This window comes from Chenopodium album, chromosome 22 (genome assembly GCF_948465745.1).
Source record: "Chenopodium album chromosome 22, dcCheAlbu1.1, whole genome shotgun sequence".
NCBI classification, from domain to species: domain Eukaryota; kingdom Viridiplantae; phylum Streptophyta; class Magnoliopsida; order Caryophyllales; family Amaranthaceae; genus Chenopodium; species Chenopodium album.
In genome coordinates this window covers 734,292-762,150 of record NC_137855.1, presented here as the reverse complement: position 1 = coordinate 762,150, position 27,859 = coordinate 734,292, and the positions used below count along the sequence as shown (strand labels likewise).

At 36.9% G+C, this 27,859-nt stretch overlaps 6 protein-coding genes and 1 long non-coding RNA gene across 8 annotated transcripts; 6 read left to right on the top strand and 1 right to left on the bottom strand.

Annotated features, from left to right (window-relative positions):
* Positions 1 to 55: 55 nt before the first annotated feature.
* LOC145605319 (uncharacterized) lies at positions 56 to 27,622 on the bottom strand. 2 transcript variants are annotated; one of them, XR_014105042.1, is made up of 5 exons: positions 27,097 to 27,622; positions 18,920 to 19,019; positions 14,504 to 14,644; positions 10,268 to 10,407; positions 56 to 345 (listed from the first exon to the last, which is right to left on the bottom strand). It is a non-coding gene; the product is annotated as an uncharacterized LOC145605319 (long non-coding RNA). The 2 variants fall into 2 exon arrangements; XR_014105043.1 differs by lacking the exon at positions 56 to 345 and adding an exon at positions 5,032 to 5,152.
* LOC145605886 (G-type lectin S-receptor-like serine/threonine-protein kinase LECRK3) lies at positions 1,011 to 3,480 on the top strand. The gene has a single exon (XM_081661953.1). It carries the CDS (start codon positions 1,011 to 1,013, stop codon positions 3,465 to 3,467), a length of 2,457 nt encoding a protein of 818 aa, XP_081518079.1. The 3' UTR covers positions 3,468 to 3,480.
* On the top strand, positions 4,279 to 6,753 carry LOC145605316 (G-type lectin S-receptor-like serine/threonine-protein kinase LECRK3). The gene has a single exon (XM_081661352.1). It carries the CDS (start codon positions 4,279 to 4,281, stop codon positions 6,751 to 6,753), a length of 2,475 nt encoding a protein of 824 aa, XP_081517478.1.
* Positions 11,478 to 14,246, top strand: LOC145605315 (G-type lectin S-receptor-like serine/threonine-protein kinase LECRK3). The gene has a single exon (XM_081661351.1). The coding sequence runs from the start codon at positions 11,552 to 11,554 to the stop codon at positions 14,024 to 14,026; it is 2,475 nt and encodes an 824-aa protein (XP_081517477.1). The 5' UTR covers positions 11,478 to 11,551; the 3' UTR covers positions 14,027 to 14,246.
* Positions 15,764 to 18,728, top strand: LOC145605317 (G-type lectin S-receptor-like serine/threonine-protein kinase LECRK3). Its single transcript, XM_081661353.1, has one exon. It carries the CDS (start codon positions 16,076 to 16,078, stop codon positions 18,545 to 18,547), a length of 2,472 nt encoding a protein of 823 aa, XP_081517479.1. The 5' UTR covers positions 15,764 to 16,075; the 3' UTR covers positions 18,548 to 18,728.
* Positions 20,095 to 22,634, top strand: LOC145605318 (G-type lectin S-receptor-like serine/threonine-protein kinase LECRK3). The gene has a single exon (XM_081661354.1). The coding sequence runs from the start codon at positions 20,127 to 20,129 to the stop codon at positions 22,533 to 22,535; it is 2,409 nt and encodes an 802-aa protein (XP_081517480.1). The 5' UTR covers positions 20,095 to 20,126; the 3' UTR covers positions 22,536 to 22,634.
* Positions 24,031 to 26,590, top strand: LOC145605551 (G-type lectin S-receptor-like serine/threonine-protein kinase LECRK3). The gene has a single exon (XM_081661620.1). It carries the CDS (start codon positions 24,031 to 24,033, stop codon positions 26,494 to 26,496), a length of 2,466 nt encoding a protein of 821 aa, XP_081517746.1. The 3' UTR covers positions 26,497 to 26,590.
* Positions 27,623 to 27,859: the final 237 nt, after the last annotated feature.

The following is a 27,859-nucleotide window of genomic DNA, read 5'->3' as shown; positions in this document are numbered from 1 at the left end:
GGTCTTTTAACAACTGATCATTCAAGCAACAACAATAAATTTATGTACCCTGTAAGTCCATAGCAATTAAAAGGAAATATAACAATAATAAACCAATGATGCATTCTTACTATGTTTTCACAAGTTCATAACCTGTACTGTATATTTTTGGATCATAGCTGTGATCAAAACACTAAGTAAATCATGAAGAAATGTAATTCTGTTAAGACTTACAAACCACAGAATTTGTCAACGAAAATGTACTGGCATGAGGTTCTTCGTTCTGAGGAATTACCGAGGTATTGAAACTGATCTTTGCTTCATATGGAAAATTATACATCCTGGTCGTCTCAGCATTAACATTATCTGAACCAAAGGAAATTATCAAGGTCAGTATGCATACACATTATATGTCACATATTGAAAAACTAATGATATGTGCATTAATATTATTGACAACTCCCCCTGTTCTACAGTTTTCTTCCTGCTTAATGTGGATGTACACATAAATTAAAATGATTGCAAGGAGTCCTTAGTCAAGGGCCGCGACACAAGTTGCATTTTTCTTATTTTAGTTATGCTGTTTGGTCTTAGCAGCCGTGCCACAAGTTGTATAATCTTTAATTTTCCGTACCCCATGGTGGGTTGGTGGGGGTAAATCAAGATCCCTGATGATGCCATAGTTTTGTATGAACTTTCCGGTCAACTTCTGATAAATGGACCAGGAGATAAAATAAGGTACTAGAAAGCAAATTTTTTCTATTTTATAATAAACAAGTCGAGTAAAAGAAACAAATTAAATGCATGCTCATTCACGGTTACTTCATCTAGTCATAACAAGGGTATTCAAATTATTATATCAACTCGTGTTCAAACTAACGATGGCTTAAACAATTTTTAAAATTAGTCATAAACAGATTATTTTGTCACTACATTAACTTAGTTGAATTTTTGAACCAATTGATTTTCTCTACTTTAAAAATGCCAGTATTCTAACTCCTATAGTCCCATCCCTTGTAAGAAAAATTGCAATGGCGTGGCCTCTTTCTTGTACCCTCTCCTTGTTAACACTAATACTCCTTCAATCAACACCCTCACCTGTTGCAGCCCAAAATAGTGGCAATATCTCAGTTGGCCGATCTCTCACAGCCAACATCAATGGCTCTTCATGGCTTTCCCCTTCGGGAGATTTTGCTTTTGGCTTTCATAAACTTCCCATCACAGGCAATCTCTTCTTGCTTGCCATCTGGTACACCAATTATCCGGACACCATTGTTTGGCATGCAAATGATGGTAATCCGGTTCCCCAAGGTTCATCAGTAAAGATAACTGCTAATGAGGGCTTAGTCCTCACTGACCCTCAAGGAACCAACTTATGGAGCACCTCTAGTGAGTTAATAGGTGGTGGTGGTAGTGTGAGTTTTGGTTTCATGAATGATACGGGGAATTTTGCACTCAAAAGAAACAGCAACAACATTACAGTTTGGCAGAGCTTTGATCATCCTACAGACACCTTGCTGCCTGGTCAGTCTTTGGGAATTGATGGGATGATTAATTCTCGACTGTCAGAAACTAACTATACGATGGGAAGGTTCCAATACCATCTAACCTCGGATGGAAACATGGCTCTCAATACCAGGGATCTAAGTACCGGCTACATCTATAGTGCTTATCATATTAGTGACCCAGAAAATCCAGGTCAGACTCAAAGATATGTGTACAATGAGTCTGGGTATATGTACATATTAAGAAAAGATGGGTCGATGTATAATATGTTACCAGATGGTTACACACCATCACAAGATGAATATCAGAGATTAATCTTAAGCTCTGATGGGATATTAATATGGTACTCAGCCTCAAAAACTTCAATTACTGACGGATGGTTTAGATTTCAAGTAGCACCTGAAAACATTTGTATAAGATTAGCAGCACCAAATTTAGGTGTTGGAATTTGTGGGTCTAACAACATTTGCATCCTAGGTTATAATAACAGCCCAATGTGTGCATGCGCACAGGGCTACTCGCTCATTGATCCAAATGTTCAATATGGTGGTTGTAAACCTGATTTCAAGCTTGAGAATTGCGAAGATTATGCAGACAGGTCTATGAAGGGTGAGTATAGCTTAGTACAACTTCAAAATACTGATTTTATTTACAATGATTATGAAAGGGTTGATTCTAGAAGTGAAGCAGAATGCAAGGATTCTTGTTTGAAAGACTGTTTCTGTGCTGCTGCTTCTTTCCAGCTATCTGGCGATAATTCTGGTTGTTGGAAGAAGAAGGCACCACTTTTCAATGGAAGAAAAGATAGTACAATCAACCAGAATTTTTGGATAAAGGTAGGGAGTGTTAACATGTCCAACGACCCACTCAACCCTTTTGTTACAGCGACAGCAAAAGGAAAAATGACAACTCCAATCAAAGTTCTGTTTGGTGGCTCTGTATCTGTTAACCTACTTCTTTTAGTCGCAATCGGTTTTGGATTATACTTCATTTATCATAGGAAGAAACTGAAAGAGTCTAATAAGGGCCAGATGAAAGCACTGAGCGAGTATAATCATGTCCATTATTTTAGCTACCAAGAGCTTTTTGAGGCAACAAATGGGTTCAAGGAAGAGTTGGGAAGAGGGGCTTTTGGTGTAGTTTACAAGGGCATGGTCAACGGAGGAGGTCAATCAATTTATGTAGCTGTTAAGAAGTTAGATCGAATATCATCCGACACTGATAAAGAATTCAAAATAGAAGTTAACGTTATTGGTCAGACACATCACAAGAACCTAGTACAGCTTGTAGGATTTTGCAAGGAAGGGGATCAGCGGCTGCTAGTATATGAATATATGAGCAATGGTAGCTTAGCTGATTATCTATTTGGTGATATGCGGCCAAGCTGGATAGATAGAGTTCAAATTGCTCAGGGGACAGCTACGGGGCTATTGTACTTGCATGAAGAATGCAGCACACAAATAATTCATTGTGACATTAAGCCCCAGAATATACTTTTAGATGAATATCATAATGCTCGTATTTCTGATTTTGGGTTGGCTAAGCTTTTAGTTCTAAACCAAACCCATACAAACACAGCAATCAGAGGGACAAAAGGCTATGTAGCTCCAGAATGGTTCAGGAATAAGCCAGTCACGGTGAAGGTAGATGTCTATAGTTTTGGGGTTCTTTTATTGGAGATCATATGTTGTCGAAAGAGTGTATGTATGGAACTAGTTGAAGAGGAAGCAGCAATTTTGACAGATTGGGCGTTTGATTGCTACTTATCAAATAAATTAGATGTACTTGTCAATGATGATATGGAGGCACTTAAGGACATGATTCAGTTAAAGAGGTTTGTAATGGTTGCACTTTGGTGCATCCAAGAAGACCCAAGTCTACGACCAACAATGCGAACAGTCACACAGATGCTAGACGGCCTTGCTGAAGTGCCTAATAACCCTCCTTGTCCAACCTCATTTTCAGTTACTACCCAATACTAAAACTCCTCAGATAAAATGTTCTGGTTAGATTCATTTTATTTTCTTTAGTTTCATGGTGTAAATCGTTATTGATGGTGTGACTGCATAATGTCCACAAACATCTACCTTGTTTTTTCATATAGCTTAATAGCATCAATTCCAGATTATAATTAAACCTCAACACTAAGGCCGCTAACACATTGTGTAATTCATGTTTATACACGGGTCATAAAAGCTAAACACTAACCAAATATATTTCGTGTTCTGTTAATGTCGGGTCAACTTTTACTATTTGGTACTTTGGTAGTATAGCGTGAGAAAAGGATAGAAATCACCACGCTTTTTATAACAATTTTAGGCTTTAGTATTCTCTTGACCTATTCTTTCTTTAGAATACCCTACCCACAAAGAAGAAAAATCCAGCCACTTATTCTTCACACATCGGAATATAGTAGAAGCAATAAATGCTCAGAAGACGAGCAAACAAATTTACCAAAGTGAATGACATATTCAACACAAATTTTCTAAACAAGTTGACTAAAAGAACCAGCAAGATGATGTTTTTCGATTACTTCTAAATTTACAAGCGTGCTCAACTATTTTTAGTCTTTGGAATTTAAGTCACTCACATTTACATTAGACTTTATGTACTCAAATTATTATATCAACTAACGATCACTAAACCTTACTTCGTATATTTCTAAGTCAATAAGTTGGTCTTTAACAGATTTTGTGACCAGTTCATTAACATAGTTATAAAACACTATAATGCGAATATACAACTCCATTTCTTATAATCCCATACTCCTATTCCTTGTGCAAGAAATTTGCAATGGCCTGGCCTGTGTCTTGTACCCTCTCCTTATTCACAGTAATACTCCTACAATCAACACCATCCCCTGTTACAGCCCAAAATAGTAGCAATATATCAGTTGGCCGATCTCTCACAGCCAACATCAATGGCTCTTCATGGCTTTCACCTTTGGGAGATTTTGCCTTCGGCTTTCATCAACTTCCTAACAATGCCAATCTATTCTTGCTTGCCATCTGGTATGCCAAAATTCCGGACACCATTGTTTGGCATGCAAACGATGGTAATCCAGTTCCCCAAGGTTCATCAGTAAAGATAACTGCTGATAAAGGGTTAGTTCTTACTGACCCACAAGGAACCAACTTATGGAACACTTCTAACGAGTTAAGAGTTGATGGTGGTCGCGTGAGCTACGGTTTCATGAATGATACAGGAAATTTTGCACTAAAAGGAAGCAGCAACAGCATTCCCGTTTGGCAGAGCTTTGATCATCCTACAGACACCTTGCTGCCTGGTCAATCTTTGGATATTGATGGGATGATTAATTCTCGACTATCAGAAACTAATTTTACGATGGGAAGGTTCCAATACCATCTAACCTTGGATGGAAACATGGAACTCAGTACCAGGGACCTAAGTACTGGCTATACCTACAGTGCTTATCATATTACTGATGCAGCAAATCCAGGTCAGACTCAAAAATTGGTGTACAATGAGTCCAGGTATATGTACATACTTAGAAAAAGTGGGTCGATGTATAATATGTTACAGGATGGCAACACACCTTCAGAAGATCAATATCAGAGATTAGTCTTGAGCTCTGATGGGATTTTAATTTGGTATTCTGCCTCAAAATTTTCAGTTAGTGACGGATGGTCCAGATTTCAAGTAGCACCTGAAAACATATGTAAAGAATTAGCTGCACGGCCTGCACAAAATTTAGGTGTTGGTGTTTGTGGATCTAACAGCATGTGCATCCTAGGTGATAACAACAGGCATACATGTACATGCCCACAAGGCTACTCCCTCACGGATCCAAATGTTCAATATGGTGGCTGTAAACCTGATTTCAACCTTGTGGATTGTGAAGATTATGCAGAAAGAACTATGAAGGGCGAGTATAGCATAGTACAAAATCAAAACACTGATTTTGTTTACAATGACTACGAAAGGGTTGACTCTAGAAATGAAGATGATTGCAAGAATTCTTGTTTGGAAGACTGTTTCTGTGCTGGTGCTTTGTTCGAGCTATCTGGCAATAATGTTGGTTGTTGGAAGAAGAAGGCACCACTTTTAAATGGAGTAACCGACGGTTTCATAGGCCGGAATTTTTGGTTAAAGGTAAGGAATGTTAACAAGTCCAACGATCCACTCAACCCTAATGTTACCTTCCCTCCTATGACAAGGAAAGGCAAAATGACAACTCCGATCAAAGTCTTGCTTGGTGGCTCAGTATCTGTTAATTTACTACTCCTACTTGCAATTGGTTTTGGAGTTTTCTTCATTTATCAAAAGAATCAACTGAAAGATTCAAATGAGAGCCAGAGGAAAACACTGAGCGAGTATAATCTCGTCCATTATTTCAGCTACCAAGAACTGAATGAGGCAACAAACGGATTCAAAGAAGAGTTAGGAAGAGGAGCGTTTGGTGTAGTATACAAGGGTATGGTCAATGGAGGAGGTCCTTCAATTTGTGTTGCTGTTAAAAAGTTAGATCGAATATCAGCTGACACTGATAAGGAGTTTAAAACAGAAGTTAATGTTATTGGTCAGACACATCACAAGAATCTAGTACAGCTCGTAGGATTTTGCAAGGAAGGGGATCAGCGGCTGTTAGTATATGAATATATGAGCAACGGTAGCTTAGCAGATTATCTTTTTGGTGATTTGAGGCCAAGCTGGCTAGATAGAGTTCAAATTGCTCAGGGGACAGCAACGGGGCTATTGTACTTGCACGATGAATGCAGCACCCAGATCATTCACTGTGATATAAAGCCCCAAAACATACTTTTAGATGATCATCAGAATGCTCGTATTTCTGATTTTGGGTTAGCGAAGCTTTTGGTTCTAAATCAAACCCATACAAACAAGGCAATTAGAGGGACCAAAGGCTATGTTGCTCCAGAATGGTTCAGGAACAAGCCAGTCACGGTGAAGGTAGATGTCTACAGCTTTGGGGTTCTTCTATTGGAGATCATATGTTGTCGAAAGAGTGTATGTATGGAACTAGTTGAAGAGAATGCAGCAATCTTGACAGATTGGGCATTTAATTGCTACCTATCAAATAAACTAGATCTACTTGTCAATGAAGACATGGAGGCACTTAAGGACATGATCCTGTTGAAGAGGTTTGTATTGGTTGCCCTTTGGTGTATCCAAGAAGACCCAAGTCTACGACCAACTATGAGAACAGTCACACAGATGCTAGCTGGCCTTGCTGAAGTGCCTAATAACCCACCTTGTCCAACCACATTTTCAGTTACTTCCCGGTATTAAACTTCCTCAGATAAAGTGTGTATCCTGATTAGATTCATATTATTTACTTATGCTTCATGGTGTAAACTGTTATCAGTGATGTGATTGAATAATTGTCCTCAAACATCTATCTTGTTTTTTCATATAGCTTAATAGCATCAATTCTGATACATCCTTTTTAGTTTTTTATATATAAAAATTTCTAGCTCATGTTTATAAATGGGTCATAAAGGCTAGAGTGCTAGACAATAACCCAATTATTTCATGTTCGGTTCATGTTGGGTCAACTTTTACTATATTTTAATACAGCTTGAGAAAAAGGCTAGAAACCACCATGCTTTTTATAACAGTTTTAGGCTTTACTGAGTCTATAGTATTCTCTTCATCTACTTTACCCTTAAAATTGTTATGGATCCGGCCCAATTTGCAATACCTATATATTGCTATTGGACTCATGTACTATGGGCTCTTTTCATGGACTTGTTAAGTCTTATCTTTGGTCCATGACTATTGTGGCATTTTTTGGAAGCTTTAAATGGGATATCTTGTGGCAAGCAAGTGACTAAGACCTTGTTTGGTTCGCCTTAATTTTGCTAGTCATCTGGTCTGATTTGATCTGAATGTCAGATTTGACCAAGCTTTGACCTAAAATATACGATAATCTAAAATATATCAAGTGTGGCCTTGTTAGATTCGTAATAATGTGTATTTTATTAATATGTAATTTTCATAATTTTTTTCATTACAAAGGGTCTGTTTTCATTTACTGAAATGAGGTGAGCTGAGCTGAACTGAACTTATTAGAGCTAAGCTGAACTGAACCGAACCAAATATTTTATAAGAGAAAGAAATTAGGAGCTGAGCTGACTGAACTGAATTTATTAGAGCCGAGCTAAACTCAACTGAAATTGTATGAGAACAGGCCCGAAATTAAAGATATTTAGCGATAAAAAAAACTGCACGTAAAACAATGATCTAATTTGAACTTATTTTTTCTGATCTGAACTTATTTTTCTATTTTCTTAAATAAGTAAAAATAAAGTGAACTAAACAAGGCCTAACTTATCTGATCTGATGTGGTCTGATTTGAATTTCAAATTTGACCAAACTTTGACCTTATATATACGATAATTTATAAGGAAAAAATATAATCCCTCCGATTTTAAATACTTGCTCTATTTCTCCATGCGCGGAGTTTTAGGAGACATTGTAGAAAGTAATAAAATATGGTGTTAGTGGGGTAGGTGGGAGAATTGGAGGTGAGAGAATATGAAATTAATAAAATGTTATTTACGTTGGGTCTACTGGTTGAGATAAATGGATTAAATATTATAAAAGCTTTCCAAATAAGAAAATGAAGCAAGTAGTTAAAAACGGCCAGAAAAATAAAGTGGAAAGTATTTAAAAACAAAGGGAGTACATCAAGTGGGTCTTATCAGATTCGTAATAAAGTATATCATTAATATGTGATTTTTATACTTTTATTAATTACAGAATAAACATATTTAGCAAAAAAAAATTGCACATAAATTGATGATCGGATCTGAACTTATATTTTCTAATCTGATATGAACTTATTTTTTCTAAAATAAGTAAAAATAAGTTGAACTAAACAAGAGCCTAAGTAGGCAGCTACATTGATGATTGTTGTTTCTTTCTATCATTGTTGGGGTTATTATACTATCGCTAGTGCTTAATTGTTGTCTTGGTTGTGTTATTTTAATTGTGTGAGAGTTTAGTTTGATTGGATTGAATTTAAGTTGATTATCTTGTGCGTGATCGACATAGTGGATGTCGTAGTGACTCCCTACCGATCCCCACTAGAATACCCTACCCACAAAGAAGAAAAGTTCGGCCACTTATTCATTGCACACAGGGGAGGATCTAGGGGAGGGTTCAAGGGGGTTCATTGGACCTACAGATTTTTTGGAAAAAAGAAATTACAAGTTTAAATTTTTTTAATGGTTATAACAAATTTTTGTGAAATAAATAACCAAAGATGTAAGCATGGTGCATTGGTAAGGTAGTAATCAATAGAATAGCAAGGCTTCACTTAGATCCTGTGTTCGAGGCAAGCCACTCTAATTTTATGTTTTTTTTTTGTTTTTTTTTTTTTTTTCCTTTTGATTTCTTCCGTTGTTCTTCGTGAGTTTATTTTTATTATTTTTTTTCCTTTCGATTTCTTCCGTTGTTCTTCGTGAGTTTATCCATAGTTGGGTCAGTAATTTTAGGAGTATTATGTTTGTCATTTTGTTAAGTTAGAGAGTCAAATGAATTTAGAAGTTAATGGGTTTGTTAGTGGGTTTAATTATGGCATTATGTTTCCACCTTTTTAGCTTATTATTTGTGCTCTTGTATTTGGTGAGCTAATCAAGAAGAAATACTCCGTATTATTGAGTCCCTTATTTTGCTTGCTTCATACTTATCTAATATTATTATACTAGGTTAGATCCCGTGCCATGCACGGTAATTTCAATATTTATCATTAGTTTAATACAATTATTTTACTATAAAAAATAATATTAAATTGCAAAATAGGATGAAAGTTCTGTAATTACAATTTTTTGAATTTTTAAAGAAAACAGAGAAAGAAATGCATGCACGACTAATAAAAATAACCATGGATTACATTACAAAGTTATAGATAATATTACATTATTGTATTATATGACTTTGTTCCTGTCATAAAATAAATAAATATATAAATCTTTGTTGAATGTGTAAAAATGAATAAACTTGCCAAATTGAAAAGAAATATTATTGTAAAGTAAGTATTAAACTAAATACTTCTCTAAGAAGCTTTGAAAAAAAAAAAAGGAAAAAAAAAAAAAAAAAAAAAAAAAAAAAAAAAAAAAAAAAAACCTTTTGGAGGGAAAATTTTTAACCAGGTTATAACAAGTGTCATTTCTGGTTTCGCTTTTAGTATAGGTATATTGATTATTATTTTTATCTTTTAGGTAGTATTAGTTTCAACATTACTCTTATTCCTCTACTTCTCTTAATTCTCAAATCTTTATTTGTTTGTAAATTAGTGATAATAAGAATAATTACTAATTTATTTAATTAGTTTTGATATATTGTTGAATACTTGAATTGTTGACAAATTGAATTGTATAAATTTAGAATTTGAAATTTTTACTCGGTCTTTTAATTGATAATTTGAAAAGTTTATATTGTCAAATTTGTGTTTATTGGGGACTTGGGATTTTTGTTTTATTCGTAATATTGATATTTTTGCAGTAGAATTATAGATTTATCATTTATAAAAGTAGTAATTTATTAGCACGCTTTCAAAGTATGAAAACTCTTAGGTTTTTTTTTCTATTTTTTTATTTAATTTTTTATTTTTATAACGTGTAATCATCTATTTGTAATAAAAAATTTAAACTTATGTATTGAATATTTAAATAATATACGATCATTGTTTGTTTTTTAACATTCCGAACCCACAGTTCAGAATTCCTAGATACGCCACTGATTGCACATTAGAATACTAGAAGCAATAAATACTCAAAAGATGAGATAGCAAATTTACCAAAATGAATGACCCATTCAACATGAAGTTTCTTCGTCCAAGGAGTTGTACGCCAATGTGTGATTTCTTATTCAACCAAATGTCCTGGTCAAGAATAATAGACTGGGACTAGCCCATCATTGAACCGTTTGCGTTACCATCTGATGAGCCACAATAAAAAATAATAGAAGAAGATAAGCTATTAAGCAGATGCATTAAAGATATAACGTTTACGTATGACATAAGCTAGAAGTACTTTGCACGGTCATGAGACAATGACAGAACAATACATTGACAAGTTTTCATGTTGAACTTTAGTTTTTTTTTTTTTTTTTTTTTTTTTTCGACGAGGATGTTGAACTTTAGTTATATATGAACTTTGGGGTAGGGGTGAGCGTAGCAGGGTACCTTGTAAAAATATCGATACCCGGAACCGGAACCTGTTGCAACAGGTTCCTAAAAATAGGAACCGGAACCGGAACCTGTTGTAACAGGTTCCTAAGAATTGGGAACCGGAACCGGAACCTGCAGGTTCCGGTTCCTAAACAGGGTATCTTGTCTTTCAAAGTAAGCTTAATAGTTACTTGATAAATTGTGACAAATTTATATTTTTAAAAATGGATGTTCACAATAAAAGCTTACAACTTTAGTATAGTACTTCAGATATAACAAACCAACACTAATTGTCTAGAATATATAATACCATATAGGTTCCGGTTTCATTTACCCTATAGGGAACATGTACTAACAGGGTACCCTACAGGTTCTAGGTCCAAAATTTTATTACCCGGAACCGGAACCTGTTGCAACAGGTTCTTAATTTCATTACCCGGAACCGGAACCTGATCAACAGGTTCCGGGTTTGGAACCTGCGGTTCTGAACAGGTTCCGGTTCCACATCAGGGTACCCTGAATTTTTGCTCACCCCTACTTTGGGGTATATTTCTGATTAAATAAACTAGGAAATAAAAAAAAAGTACTAGAAAGCAAATGATTTCATGTTGACAAGTTAACTAAAAGAACCAGCTAGATGCTCTCTAGGTTACTTCTACTAAATTTAACAAGGAAACTCGACTATTTTTAGTATTTGAAGTTTATGTCACATACAAATTATTACGTAGTATATAACCCAACGATGATTCTAACATCATATGTCAAAGTTGGGCTTTAACAGATTTTCTTATCAGCTCATTAACTTACGAATTTACATAAAAACACTATACTGCTAGTATTCCAACTCCAACTCCAACACTCCAACTCCAACTCCTATAGTCCCATCCCTTGTGCTTTTGCAAAAAATTTGCAATGGCCTGGCCTCTTTCTTGTATCCTCACCTTGTTAACACTAATACTCCTACAATCAAAACCATCCCCTGTTGCAGCCCAAAATAGCAGCAACATATCAGTTGGCCGATCTCTCACAGCCAACATCAATGGCTCTTCATGGCTTTCCCCTTCAGGAGATTTTGCTTTCGGCTTTCATCACCTTCCTATCACAGGCAATCTCTTCTTGCTTGCCATCTGGTACAACAATTATCCGGACACCATTGTTTGGCATGCAAATGATGGTAATCCGGTTCCCCAAGGTTCATCAGTAAAGATAACTGCTAATGATGGCTTAGTTCTTACTGATCCTCAAGGGACCATCTTATGGAACACCTCTGACCAGATTTCTGGTGATGGTGGTTGGGTGAGCTACGGTTTCATGAATGATACAGGGAATTTTGCACTCAAAAGAAGCAGCAACAACATTCCAGTTTGGCAGAGCTTTGATCATCCTACCGACACCTTGCTGCCTGGTCAGTCTTTGGAAATTGATGGGAAACCTGGGATGATTAATTCTCGACTATCAGAAAATAATTATACAATGGGAAGGTTCCAATACCATCTGACCTCGGATGGAATTATGGCTCTCAGTACCAGGGACCTAAGTACCGGCTACATCTATAGTCCTTATCACATTAGTGACCCAGGATATTCAGGTCAGACTGAAAGATATGTGTACAATGAGTCCGGATATAATTATATACTGAGAAACGATGGGGTGATGTATAATATGTTACCAGATGGTTACACACCCTCAAAAGATCAATATCAGAGATTAATCTTGAGCTTTGATGGGAATTTAATATGGTATCTAGCCCCAAAATCAAGAAATAGTGGTGGTTGGTCGAGATTTCAAGTAACTCCTACAAACATGTGTATGGAAAAAGTTGCAGCAAATTTAGGGGTTGGACTTTGTGGGTCTAACAGCATGTGCACCCTAGGTGGTAACAACACGCTAATGTGTACATGCCCACAAGGCTACTCGCTCACCGATCCAAATGTTCATTATGGTGGCTGTAAACCTGATTTCAAGCTTGAGAATTGTGATGATAATGCAGAGAGATCTATGAAGGGCGAGTATAGCTTAGTACAACTTCAAAATACTGATTTTACTAACAATGATTATGAAAGGGTTGATTCTAAAAGCGAAGAAGATTGCAAGAGTTCTTGTTTGGAAGACTGTTTCTGTACTGCTGCTTCTTTCCAGCTATCTGGCGATAATTCTGGTTGTTGGAAGAAGAAGGCACCACTATTTAATGGAAGAAAGGATCGTTCAATAGACTTTAAGTTTTGGATAAAGGTCGGCAATGTTAACATGTCCAATGATCCTTTTGTTACCAATCCTCTTGTGACAACAAGAAGAAAAATGACAACTCCGATCAAAGTTCTGATTGGTGGCTCTGTATCAGTTAATTTACTACTTTTAATTGCAATTGCTTTCGGAATTTTCCTCATTTATGATAAAAAGCAACAGAAAGAGTCAAATGAGAGCCAGAGGAAAACACTGAGCGAGTATAATCACGTCCATTATTTCAGCTACCAAGAGCTGAATGAGGCAACAAACGGATTCAAGGAAGAGTTAGGAAGAGGAGCTTTTGGTGTAGTTTACAAGGGCATGGTCAAAGGAGGAGGTCCTTCAATTTGTGTTGCTGTTAAGAAGTTAGATCGAATATCAGCTGACACTGATAAGGAGTTCAAAACAGAAGTTAACGCTATTGGTCAGACACATCACAAGAATCTAGTACAGCTTGTAGGATTTTGCAAGGAAGGGGATCAGCGGCTGTTAGTATATGAATATATGAGCAATGGTAGCTTAGCAGATTATCTGTTCGGTGATGTGAGGCCAAGCTGGATAGATAGAGTTCAAATTGCTCAGGGGACAGCAACAGGGCTATTGTACTTACATGAGGAATGCAGCACCCAAATTATTCATTGTGATATAAAGCCCCAGAATATACTCTTAGATGAACATCATAATGCTCGCATTTCTGATTTTGGCTTGGCAAAGCTTTTGGTTCTAAATCAAACCCATACAAACACGGCAATTAGAGGGACTAAAGGATATGTTGCTCCAGAATGGTTCAGGAACAAGCCAGTCACAGTGAAGGTAGATGTCTATAGTTTTGGGGTTCTTTTATTGGAGATCATATGCTGTCGAAAGAGTGTATGTATGGAACTTGTTGAAGAGGAAACAGGAATTTTGACAGATTGGGCGTCTGATTGCTACCTATCAAATAAATTAGATGTACTTGTCAATGATGATATGGAGGCACTTAAGGACATGGTTCGGTTAAGGAGGTTTGTAACGGTTGCCCTTTGGTGTATCCAAGAAGACCCAAGTCTACGACCAACAATGCGAACAGTCACACAAATGCTAGATGGCCTTGCTGAAGTGCCTAATAACCCTCCTTGTCCAACCTCATTTTCTCATTTTTCTGTTACTACCCAAAATTAAACATCCTCATATAGAGTATAAAATTTATTCTGGTTACATTTATTTTATATTCTGTAGTTTCATTATGTAAACGTTATCAAACAATGGTGTGACTGGATAATGTCCATAAACATCTACTTTTTATTTTTTTCTTTTTTGAAAGAAATCTACTTTTTTTTTTTTATATATAGCATAATAGCATCCATTAATGATAAAATGTGTGTGATTTGTATTTTTAAAAGTGTCTTTATAGCTCGAAATTAACCCAACTATTTCATGTCAACTTTTGCTATTTTTAAGTAATAATCTGAGAAAAAGGCTAGAAACCACCATGCCTTTTATAACAGTTCTACTATTCTAGGCTTTAGTATTTTCTTGACCTCTATTTTTTTTCCTTAGAATAACCTACTCATCAAGAAGAAAAGTCCGGCCATTTATTCATTGCGCATTGGAATTCTAAAAGTGATTAATACTCACAAGATGAGTTAATATATTTACCAAAATGGATGACCTTATTCAACATGAAGTTCCTTCGCCCAGGGAGTTGCACGTCTATAGGTGATTTCCTCTTCAACCAAAAGTCCTGGTCAAGATTAATAGGCTGGTGGCAGCCCATTGTTGAATCGACATCGTCACCATCTGAACCACAATAAAAAAAAGAAAATAAATAAATAAATAGAAGAAGATAAGTTATATATGAAGCACCCATTAAAGACGCCTTTAGCATACTTGAAAAGGCATCGTGGTCCACAAGCAAGAAAACGCAGCGGTAATGGAATTTATCTGGTACAATGTACTAAAATTTTTGAAATTTTTACTCCTTCCATCCAAAAATAACCGTCATGGAACAATTTTGTAAGATGTTCAGACAATATTGTCACATTTTCTAAATTAGGCCATAATAGTGTGTAATTAGCTTTCCTTACACTTGTAATACTGACTTGATGAGTAAATTCATTAGGTTCTTCTGAGAAAATATTGGTACTGATGTCTGTTTCACAAGGAACATAATACATGCTGCCATGCTGGTTGTTTCCACATTGGCATTATCTGAAGAGCTGAATCAAAGAAAATTATCAAGGTAATCATGCATACTCATCATGTGTCACACATTGAAAAACTATAAGTGTACCTATTATTACTTATTAGTATTGACAACTCCCTCCGTTTTACAAATTTCTACCCACACATACCATAGATCTACATACTAATGAAGATGAATGTATATGCAAGTACTCGAGTAGGAAGAACTTTGTAGAACATAAGGAGTCCTAAGTCCTTGGTTAAGAGTCGTAACACAAGTTCCATTTTTCTTAATTTTGTTACGCTGTTTGGTCTTAGCAGCCGTGTCACAACTCACGACAAACGAGCCTGTATTATTTTCTTTACACCATGGTGGGTTGGTGGTAATAAAATAGATCCCTGATGACATTATAGTTTTATAAGAATTTTCCTGTCAACTTCTGATAAAATAAACCAGCAAATAAAAGAAGGCACTAAAAAGCAAATCTTTTTATTTCTATAATAAACAAGTTGAGTGAAAAAAAAAAAAAAAACCCAGATGCTCTTTCCCGGTTACTTCTACTACATTTAGCAAGGGTACTCAATAATTTTCAGTCTTTGGATTTAGTGTCACTCTAACTAACTTAAGACTTTATATTCAAATTATTAGATTAACTCAGTGTGAAACTAACAATAAATTAATCAATTTTATGGATTTTTAAAGACATGTATCTCACAAGCATTACATATTCAAGAACCAACTTGATCTCTATATCATAATCCTAGCCTTAATACAGTAGTTCAGTTGATATGAGGGATTAAAAAGTAATTTCCATCATGTCTTTCCACTACTATTAAGTGATTTTTACTTTAAAAGTTACTTTTAGTTTTATTTATTCTAGTTGTTCAAAAGTCTTGGAAATTGAGGCTTCTCCATAGACTGATTTTGCAATCAAGTAAATATTGACTTGGACTCACTGTTTTGAGTTTCAATAATGCTATTATATGTAAATCAGTGACATAATTATATAAAATCACCACCTATTTCTTCAAATACTTATCTAAGCAATGGCGGCTTGGCCTCTTTCTTGCACCCTCTCCTTGTTAACACTAATACTCCTACAATCATCACCTATTGCTGCCCAAAATAAAGGCAATATACCAGTAGGACAATCTCTATCAGCTGCCACCAATAATTCTTCATGGCATTCCCCTTCGGGCGATTTCGCCTTTGGCTTTTCTAAAATTTCAAACAGCAGCAATCTCTTCTTGCTTGCCATCTGGTATGCCAAGATTCCCAGCACCATTGTTTGGTATGCAAATGATGGTAATCCCGTTCCGCAAGGATCATCAGTCAAGATTACAGCTAATGAGGGACTAGTTCTCAATGATCCTAACGGAATCAACTTATGGAGCACCTCTGATGAGCTAAGTGATGGAGGTGAGGTAAAGTATGGCTACATGAATGATACTGGGAATTTCGCCCTCCAAAGTAGCAGCAGCGACAATCCAGTTTGGCAGAGCTTTGACCATCCTACAGACACTTTGCTGCCTTCTCAGGTTATGGAGATAAATGTGGAGGTTAACGCTAAGCTATCAAGAACTAATTTTACAAAGGGGAGGTTCCAGTTACGTTTGATGCCTGACGGAAACCTCGTTCTCAATCCCAGGGATCTAACAACTGGCTTTGCCTATGGTGCTTACTACACCAGTGGCACAAATGAAAACCCGGCAATTTCAGGTCAGAGATTGGTCTATAATGAATCTGGGTACATGTTTATTTTAAGAAAGAATGGGTCCAGGCAAGATCTCTTGCCGCCAAATATAGTGCAGTCAACAAAAGATAGCTATCAGAGAGTAACTTTGACATTTGATGGGGTTTTAACATGGTATTCTATCCCAAAAGCCACCAGCAGTGTCTGGTCAACGACGCACGTATTACCAGAAAATATTTGTATCACCAATCAAAATTTCAGAGCAGATGTAGGCAGTGGAATCTGTGGGTTTAACAGCATTTGCAGCATTGGTGATGATAGAAAGCCGACATGTACATGCCCAAAAGGTTACTCATTTCTAGATCCCAATGATTCATTTGGCAGCTGTAAGCCTGATTTCATGCTAGACAGTTGTGAAGGATATGCTGAGAGATCCATGAGGGGTGAGTACAGATTAGTACCCCTTCCAAATACTGATTGGCCATGGAATGATTATGAAAGGCTTGATCCTTGCAGCGAAGAAGACTGTAAAAATTCTTGTCTGAAAGACTGCTTTTGTGCTGCAGCCATGTTCGGGGATGTAAATAATCTTGCAGGTTGTTGGAAAAAGAAGGCACCACTGTCCAACGGAAGAAGAGACAGCACAGTAATCGGGACTGCTTGGATAAAGGTTGGAAATGTTAGTATTTCCAATAATTCAATCAGTACTTTTGTTTCCTTACCCCCTTCAACAACAAAAAACAAGGAGAACTATCTAAATAAAGCTCTGGTTGGTGGCTCTGTTTCTGTTAATTTACTACTTTTAATTGCAATCTGTTTCGGAATTTTCTTCATTTATCATAAGAAGCAACAGAAAGTGTCTAATGAGGGCCAGCGGAAAACACTGAGAGAGTATAGTCACGTCCATTATTTCAGCTACCAAGAGCTAAATGAGGCAACTTATGGATTTAAGGAAGAGTTGGGAAGAGGGGCTTTTGGTGTAGTTTACAAGGGCATGATCAGAGGAGGTGGTCCTTCGATTTGTGTTGCTGTTAAGAAGTTAGATCGAGTATCATCCGACACTGATAAGGAGTTCAAAACAGAAGTTAATGTCATTGGTCAGACACATCACAAGAATCTAGTACAGCTTGTAGGATTTTGCAAGGAAGGGGATCAGCGGCTGTTAGTATATGAATATATGAGCAATGGTAGCTTAGCTGATTATTTATTTGGTGATATGCGGCCAAGCTGGATAGATAGAGTTCAAATTGCTCAGGGGACAGCTACGGGGCTATTATACTTGCATGAGGAGTGCAGCACCCAAATCATTCATTGTGATATAAAGCCCCAGAATATACTTTTAGATGAATATCATAATGCTCGTATTTCTGATTTTGGGTTGGCAAAGCTTTTGGTTCTAAATCAAACCCATACAAATACAGCAATCAGAGGGACCAAAGGCTATGTTGCTCCAGAATGGTTCAGGAACAAGCCAGTCACGGTGAAGGTAGATGTCTATAGCTTTGGGGTTCTTTTGTTGGAGATCATATGTTGTCGAAAGAGTGTATGTATGGAGCTAGTTCAAGAGGAAGCAGCAATCTTGACAGATTGGGCATTTGATTGCTACCTATCAAATAAACTAGATCTACTTGTCAATGATGACATGGAGGCACTTAAGGACATGATCCGGTTAAGGAGGTTTGTATTGGTTGCCCTTTGGTGCATCCAAGAAGATCCAAGTCTACGACCAACAATGCGAACAGTCACACAGATGCTAGAAGGACTTGCTGAAGTGCCTAATAACCCTCCTTGGCCTAACTCATTTTCAGTTACTACCCAACATTAAAACAGCCCAAAAGGCCCCTGATAATGTATCTTGATTACTTTTTTTTATAAATGTAAAATTTAGTTTCATGGTGTAAACCTGATTTCAACTATTGGTGTGATTATGAATGATTTCCACAGAAATAAATTTACTTAGTGATTTCAGTAGCAAAATTAGTAAGTGCATTTCCCCAGAAACCAGCTTTAAGCAATATCCCAGTGTTTGAAGGAATGTAGGAGTTAATGATCTACCTAAAGTCCTTAACTATGATTTGCATTAAAGTTTTATTACTATATTTGTGCCATAACTAATGGTCTCTTTATGTGAACCTGTGTTGTATACAGCAATTGTGAATTGGAAAAAAAAAAATGCGCTAAGATCATTAAGACTTACTGGTGACTGATGAGAGAGAACTTCCAACAGCAGACTGAAAAGGTATCCATACCAAAGGAGACACAAGTTCACATCCTGGGAATCTCCTCCTTTTTGCAACCTAAACCACAGAAATAATCAACACAGAAAGCTGACGCTTAGCATATGTATCAATGTTGAAATAAACATTCAAACCAGCTTTATCCAAATGGAGAGCCTTTAAATTGGGACATATAGCTTAAACATATACCCCCTCTTCATTTGCAAATTGTAGTTTTATAGTTACAGAAGTATAAGCTCACTGCACAAGCAAGAAAACAAAGGACTCGGTAGAGAATATTTGCAGGAAGCTAAGTATCCAGAAAATCTTTCAGAAGATCACATAATAGTGCTCCTCTGTTCATATAAAATGATTGAATTCACAACTTCGCCTTAGTAGCAGCACAACCTCTTTAGACTTTAGCTATAATTTAAACCACACAATGAACTAGCAAAGTAGAAGGACAAAGTAGCTAATGATTGGGAAAAATGAGACCTGATGAATCCAAGAAGAAACAATAACTACAAGTATAATATTATAGCCTTTGTCCCACAAGGATGGAGTCGGCTACATGAACAAGATGTCAATCCCATGTGTCATCCACGTTAATTCTTCTCCATTCACCCTTGACATATCAAACAACAAAATTCGACCCAGAATTCCGAATAATACTAACATATCAAGTACACAAGTCCTATCTTATTCTCCAGTGTTTTAAGTCAAGGATTTCTCTTCATGCTTCCACTTCATCCTAAGATCCTTCTCTCAGAGAAATTAATAAACAAATAAATAAATAAAACATTCCAGAAAACGAAATGAACACCCACATTGCTAGTTGTGGTCACAGCAAAACTTATCTTTCTACTATAACATCTGTCAAACACTTTAATTGATCAAGTTTTGTTTGGAACTCAACCACAATTTTGAAAATAAAATCAATTAGCCTGACAAAAGAAAAAAAAGTGTTCCTAAGTGGGGCAATAAAGACTTGACTTTTGATGAGACTACCATGAAGGTTCTTGAGGGATGAGGGCACTTAAAACTTGAAGGTAACGGCAGGGACCACAAAGCATTTTCTTCAAGTGATTTTTTCAACTAGTTTTGATGACTCGTTTGACTCTGGAGTTGAATAAGATTCAGGCATACAGATATACAATCAATGTTCCCCTACTGCTTGTAAAATCAGCAATGCTCAAAATAGTTTCGCAAATGGTTTGGGCTCTATCTATTCACCTAGCCTTCTTTACACTAATCCTCCTGCAATCATCCGTTGTTGCTGACCAAAGTGGCGGCAACATATCAGTTGGCACCTCTTTGTCAGCCAACCTAAATAGCCCTTCATGGCTTTCACCTTCAGGTGATTTTGCCTTTGGTTTTCATCTATTACCCAACACCAAAAATCTGTTTTTGCTTGCTATTTGGTATGCAAAGGTCCCAAACACAGTTGTCTGGCATGCAAATGAAGGTAACCCCGTTCCCCAAGGATCGACAGTAACACTAACTGCTGAAAAGGGATTAGTCCTCAGTGATTCAAGAGGCAGTCAGCTATGGAGTGCCTTGAATGAGTTGTCTGGTTTTGTAGGCTATGGATTTATGAATGACACCGGAAATTTCGCCCTCAAGAGAAGCACAGACAATGAGATAATATGGCAAAGCTTTGCGCATCCTACAGACACCTTGCTGCCAACCCAGGTCATGTACTCAAATTTGGTGGTTAATTCTCGGTTATCAAAAAATAGTTTCACAGCAGGGAGGTTTCAAATGCGTTTCCTCAATGATGGGAAGCTCGTGCTTAATACCAGGGACCCAGCTACAAACTACAATTATAGTTATTACTACTATGAGAGTCACACCAACTCAGGTGAGAAGGTGGTTTATGAGGAATCAGGGCATATGTTTATCCTCCAAAAAAATGGCGCAAAGGTTTATCTCACACCAAATCAGTTAAAACCAGCCAAAAATTACTATCACAGAATGACTCTTGATATTGATGGAGTTCTCACCTGGTATTACCTCCGAAGAACTTTTACCAAGGAAAGCAGTGTTGTTTGGTCAACAACAAAATTGATTCCAGACAATATCTGTGACAGTTTTGGCGGTTCAAAAGTTGGCAGTGGAGCTTGCGGGTATAACAGCATTTGCTGGATCGGTGAAGATCGCAGACCAAGGTGTGGATGTCCACCAAGTTATTCTCCAATAGATCCTCATGACATGTTCAGCAGCTGCAAACCAGATTTCCAGATGGATCAGTGTGGAGAAACGGCAAAGGGTAAATATAAGCTAATTAAGCTACTATATACAGATTGGCCACAGGCTGACTATGCCATACTTAGTCCTTGTAGTGAAAAGTCCTGCCAGAGTTTTTGTTTTGATGATTGCTTTTGTGCTGCTGTAATTTATGAACAAAGCACAAAAATGTGTTGGAAGAAGAAGACACCACTCTTCAATGGGATGAATGGCAGTAGAGTGACTAGAATTGCGTGGCTTAAGGTAGGCAATGGTTATTCTTATACCAACCCACTCAATGCTGTTGTTTCAGTTCTGTTAGGTGGCTCTATTTCTGTTAATTTCTTTCTATTGAGTACCATGGGTTTGGGATTCTACTTTATATACAAGAAGATGCAGCTACAAGAGGTTGATATCAGAACTAGTAAAATGCTTAAGGAGTACAGCAATGTCCATTGCTTCAGCTACCAAGAGCTTGAAGAGGCGACAAATGAGTTCAAGGAAGAATTAGGAAGAGGGGGTTTTGGTATAATTTACAAAGGCATAATAGGTAAGAAAGATTCTCCATTTTACGTTGCTGTAAAGTTGTTGGATCGAATATTCAATGATGCGGATAAGGAATTCAAAAATGAAGTAAATGTGATAGGCCAAACTCACCACAGGAATCTAGTTCGGCTTGTAGGATTTTGCAAAGAGAAAGATCAGAGGTTACTTGTATATGAATATATGAGCAACCGTACCTTAGCAGATCATCTGTTCGGTAATATGAGGCCAAGCTGGACAACCAGGGTTCAAATTTCTTTAGGAATTGCAAGGGGGCTCTTGTATTTGCATGAAGAGTGCAAGTCCCAGATCATTCACTGCGATATCAAGGCCCAGAACATACTACTTGATGACGATCTTAATCCTCGTATTTCTGATTTTGGTTTGGTGAAGCTGTTGGACTTAAATCAGTCCCAAACAACTACTGTGATCAGAGGGACAAAAGGGTATGTTGCCCCTGAATGGTTTAGAAACAAGTCAGTTACAGCAAAGGTGGATGTGTATAGCTTTGGGGTTTTGCTATTAGAGATCATATGTTGTAGACGATGTGTATGCCTAGAACTCATAGAAGAGGAGAAGCAAATTCTGACAGATTGGGCATTTGATTGCTATCAATTTAGCACACTAGAGTCTCTAGTTAGTGATGACAAGGAGGTGCACAATGACAAGTTACAATTGGAGAGGTTTGTGATGGTTTCTCTTTGGTGCATCCAGGAAGACTCACGTCTACGACCAACAATGAGAAAGGTCACACAGATGCTTGAAGGCATTGTCCAAGTGCCAAACCCTCCTTACCCACCCTCATACTCAATTACTAGCCAATGTTAGAAGACTTAGAACCTCAAGCATTACTGTTTAATTTCTGGTTATTTTTACTTTTGCTTTGTTGAACTTCTGAACATGATATATACATTTTCTTTCCATGTTAGATAATTCGATTTATCTTTAATTGCTTAAACTTCGTAGAAGAATAAGGGACTGCACCATATTTGAAATTAGCAACAACTGTCTTACATGTTGCAGTACATTGTTTTCTCTCAAACTGAAGCAGCCTTTCTCTAGTTACAATATTTCCTTGTATAAAAATAAATTAAATATAAATGTAAATAAAATAATGAATAGAGAGAGAGAGAAAATTTTGATATTTGTTTTCAACATAGTGAAACAGTAAACAACACCATTTGAATGATTTGACTATGGCGCAAACTGTCTACAGAAAAGAGGAATATATCATTCAAGCATGAACCTAAATATATGCCTTCAATTTTAAGGAGACAATAGTATGCATAAATTAAAACATACAGGTCAATGCACGCTATCTCATCAAACTAACTCAGATTCTCAACAAATCAATAATGTCAAATTTTTACACGGGAATTACCAATGTCATTGCTAGTGACATAACTGTACTTTTCCTGGAATCATCACTAAAACAACATTTCAATGGTATACAAACAACAATGATAAGAATCCTAGAAGTTGTTTAAAAAACAACAATGAATAAAGAATCCTTGAAGTATGAAGCAAAAAAAAGAATCCTTGAAGTTTTAATCGCTGTGTGCACGAATCCTTAAAAGTTCAAGTACAGAAAAAGAAATGGAGCGTGATATCTGGTCCATCTTTTTACGGGCACAGTTCATCAACAAGGAGTCAAATTCAAATCAGAAAATCTGTGTTGAAGGCTCTAACTTTGACACAAAAATGTAACAAGTATAATGCATGTATAAATCGGATTCATTGTTTTTCTTTTTTCTTTTTTTTTTTCTTTTTTTGGGGAATGAATGAATGTCATAGCATTCAACTGTGCTTACAAAACGACACCATGAACCTTTCTCCTACCACACACTATCGCATCAGAAGTAACAAGCAACTTCTTTCTAGTAAAGAAAGCTCAGTATCTGCAGCAAAGTATGAATCAGTCAATCAACCACCTAGCTTATAGCATTGAAAATAAGCACTTAGCAACAGGAAGTTCCTTCTTTGGACTAATCACCGTAGAAGAAAGGAGGTAACAGACAAATACTAACGTAAGTGGGGCTAGTAAACCCTTCAACATTTAAGCTGGACCGTTACTAGAACAGCTGAAGATTCAATAGAAAGTGGGTCAGGGAGTACAACTTCAAATATTCCACTATAGACTTAAGTTAACTTCACGGTAGAAAAGTCTTTTATTCAATCAGTCTATTAACCAAGACTTAAATCCCACAATAGAAGTCTTTCTACTGCCCACAACAATGTTATAAAGCCAAAAATTTCTTTTGGTTCTCAATTATATCATCTATCTCATATTCCCATGAGTGAAAAGCCTAAAATATTTCTAGCAATGGCATGGCCTCCATCTTGTATCCCTATCACCTTCACACTCATTCTTCTACAATCGTCATCCATTACTGCACAAAATGGTGGCAAATTAACAGTTGGCCAATCTCTCACAGCAGCCACCAGCAATGATTCTCTATTGCTTTCCCCTACGGGCGATTTTGCCTTTGGCTTTCATCAATTGCCTAACGACAACAATCTCTTCTTGCTTGCCATCTGGTACGCTAAGATCCCTGACACCATAGTTTGGTATGCAAATGAAACTAACCCCGTTAACCTGGGATCATCAGTAACAATAACTGCTAATGAGGGCCTAGTTCTTAGTGATCCTCAAGGATCTCCTCTATGGAATACCGCTGATAAGTTAAGTGGTGGTGGAACTGTTAATTATGGTTTCATGAATGATACTGGGAATTTTATGCTCAAAAGTAGTGAGACAGATGATGCAGCTTGGGAAAGCTTTGACCATCCTACAGATACTTTGCTTCCTACCCAGAATTTTGAAAAAGGGAGTGAGATTAATTCCCGGCAATCAGAAACAAATTATACACAAGGAAAGTTCCAACTACGCTTTCAGGATGATGGAAACCTAGTCCTAAATACAAGGGACCTAGAAACTGGGTTTGCCTATAAACCTTACTACCAGAGTTACACTGGTGATCAAGCAAACCCAGAAAATGCTGGTGAAAGTGTAATTTACAGCAAATCAGGGGATTTGTATATAGAGATCAAGAATGGTTCAAGGTTTGATCTCACTCCAGCAAACATATTAGACTCAGATAAGACTAATTATCAGAGAGTAACACTGGATTTTGATGGGGTCTTGAGATGGTATAATCACCCAAAAATCTTTGCAGCCAACAATGTCGTGAGTTGGTCCAGTGTTACGTCTCTCCCTGATAACATATGCGCGACAACTGCCATAACACCTGGCAGTGGCACTTGTGGATACAACAGCATATGCAGCATTGGTGGGGACAAGAGACCAAGATGTGATTGCCCACCAAATTATTCCCTGATGGATCCCAATGATACATATAGCAGCTGCAAACCAAATTTCCCGCAATTTGATTGTGATGAGTATGTCCAGGGTGCTACCAAAGATGGATATCAACTAAAACAACTTCAAAATATCGATTGGCCATCATCAGACTATGCAAATCTTCAACCTATTACTGAAGACGACTGCAAGAGTTCTTGTCAAAATGATTGTCTTTGTGCTGTTGCCATTTTCAGTAAAGATGAACAAACATGTTGGAAGAAGAGGCTGCCACTCTCCAATGGAAGAAACTATGGTGGAGTAAATAGAATAGTTTGGCTTAAGGTGGGTAATCAAAATGGTTCGAATAGCCTAGTCAACCCTACATCTCCTCCAGATAAAATAATAATATACAAGAGGAATCCAGTATTTGCAGCCCTGTTTGGTGGTTCTGTATTGATTAATTTCCTTCTGCTAAGTGTTATAGTTTTGGGAATTTTCTTCATGTATAATAACAAGCATTCCAGACTACTTGATGAACATCAGAGGAAAACTCTTAGTGAGTATAGCAGCGTTCATTGCTTCAGCTACAAAGAGCTAGAAGATGCAACAGATGGATTCAAGGAAGAGATAGGACGGGGAGCTTTTGGCACGGTTTACAGAGGGAAGATCGTAGCAGGAGAATATCCCATAATAGTAGCTATCAAAAAACTAGATCGGGTATATAAAGAGTCTGACAAGGAATTTAAAGCTGAAGTAAATGTGATTGGTCAGACTCATCACAAGAATTTAGTTCGCTTTATAGGATTTTGCAAGGAAGAGGATCAACGGTTACTGGTATACGAATATATGAGCAATGGTACTGTGGCAGATTATCTTTTCGGTGATTTAAGGCCAAGCTGGACTGCAAGGATTCAAATTGTGCAAGGGATTGCAAGGGGGCTGTTGTATTTGCATGAGGAATGCAGCACACAAATAATCCACTGTGATATAAAGCCGCAGAACATACTTCTTGATGATTACTATAATGCCCGCATTTCTGATTTTGGATTGGCAAAGCTTTTGGTTTTAAACCAGACCCACACAAATACTGCAATCCGAGGGACAAAAGGATATGTCGCTCCTGAGTGGTTCAGAAACAAACCAGTAACAATAAAGGTGGATGTGTACAGCTTTGGGGTTTTGTTGTTAGAGGTCATATGTTGTCGAAGAAGTGTGTGCATGGATATCAGTGAGGAGGGAGCTATTCTGACTGATTGGGCATTCGACTGCTACCAATCTAACACGTTAGAATACCTTGTTGATGGTGACACGGAAGCACTTAATGACACACTACACCTAGAGAGGTATGTAATGGTTGCCCTTTGGTGTATTCAGGAAGACCCAAGCCTTCGACCTACAATGAAAAGGGTTATACAAATGCTTGAGGGTATGGCCGAAGTAGCTAGCCCACCTTGTCCTACCTCGTTTACGGTTACCACTCAACCTTAAGACCCTATGTTCTCTAGTATTATTTTTCATATTTACTTTGTTACACTTTACTAATTCTCACCATGTATCACTCATTTCTACAATAAAAAACCATCTTCAGAAGTAATAATGGTATAAATGTTAATTTTACTTTTTCTAATTTCTATCACCATACGAGGCTGCCCCAAGCCCCCAATCGATCTCCATGATAAACAAGTTTCGTTTCAAGTAGCGGTTTTGGAAACCGGTACTTACACTTTTGCCCCTGTGATAAAAGGAGATAAACTTTATTGTCTTTCTTGTCTAATTCTCATTCAATCGAACTCATAGCAACGAGATGAGGCTTTAAAATACTAATATGGACTTCCGTTATCAGAATTGAGCAATATATTAGAGTATAATTCACAAGATGCATTTCAATTTTTCATACCAAAAATCATTACATCGCAATTCACAACAATAAAAACAACTCAAAATGCAGGGAAATGAACCTAAGAAACAAACAATTATCAATATATAATTTCCGCATATATAAAAGCAACTCCATTAACATGTTTAAGGAAATAATTAGGCATCAATGAAGAAAAAATTGCTTGAAAACGAAAATTAGGAAGCATTTACCTGCATCAGTAGATCATCACCAAATCATCACCTCATTTAATTTTGATCTTTTCACTAATGGCGTAATTGTCCTCCACCACATCAAATTAGGTCGAAGAAAGTGAGATTCCGGCGACCGGCGATTTCTTCCGGTATAACTTCGTTAATCTGATGATCCTAATTTAGGAATTAGGTCTGGTTCACAATCAATTGAACGATTGAAGTTGTTGTTATTTTTGTCAATTAATTAATTTAGGGTTAGAGAGACGGTGGTTTCTGGTTAGAGGTGGTTGAGGGTTTCGGTGGTGGAGACCGCAAATATGGTGGCGTTGGGCTGTTGGTCAACTTACTCAACTACGTAGTAGACTGTAGCCTCTTTCTATAAAAATAAAAAAATAAAAAAAAAAAAAATTAATAATAATTAAAAAAAACTACCAAACGCTACCTCTATTGCTAAACGCTACGGAGTACTAAAATTGATACCTTGCCAAACACTCTCAAATTTTTTCTAGTATTGTTTTGAATGGTCAAAACGCTAATCGCTTCCTCAAACACTACCACTAAATAGGGTCGTATGACGACTTTTCTTTGAAACCGCAAACACTGGTAGTATTTCCAATTTTGTCCCATGATAATATCATATGTTTATTTTGGAGACTAATTGAGGTTTGCATCATGTATAACTAGTGTAATATCACACTTAACATTGTTTAAAGAACAAGGGACAGTATTTCAAACTATAATTAAGGTTAGCAAAGATTGATCCTGCTCAATAACCTGACTT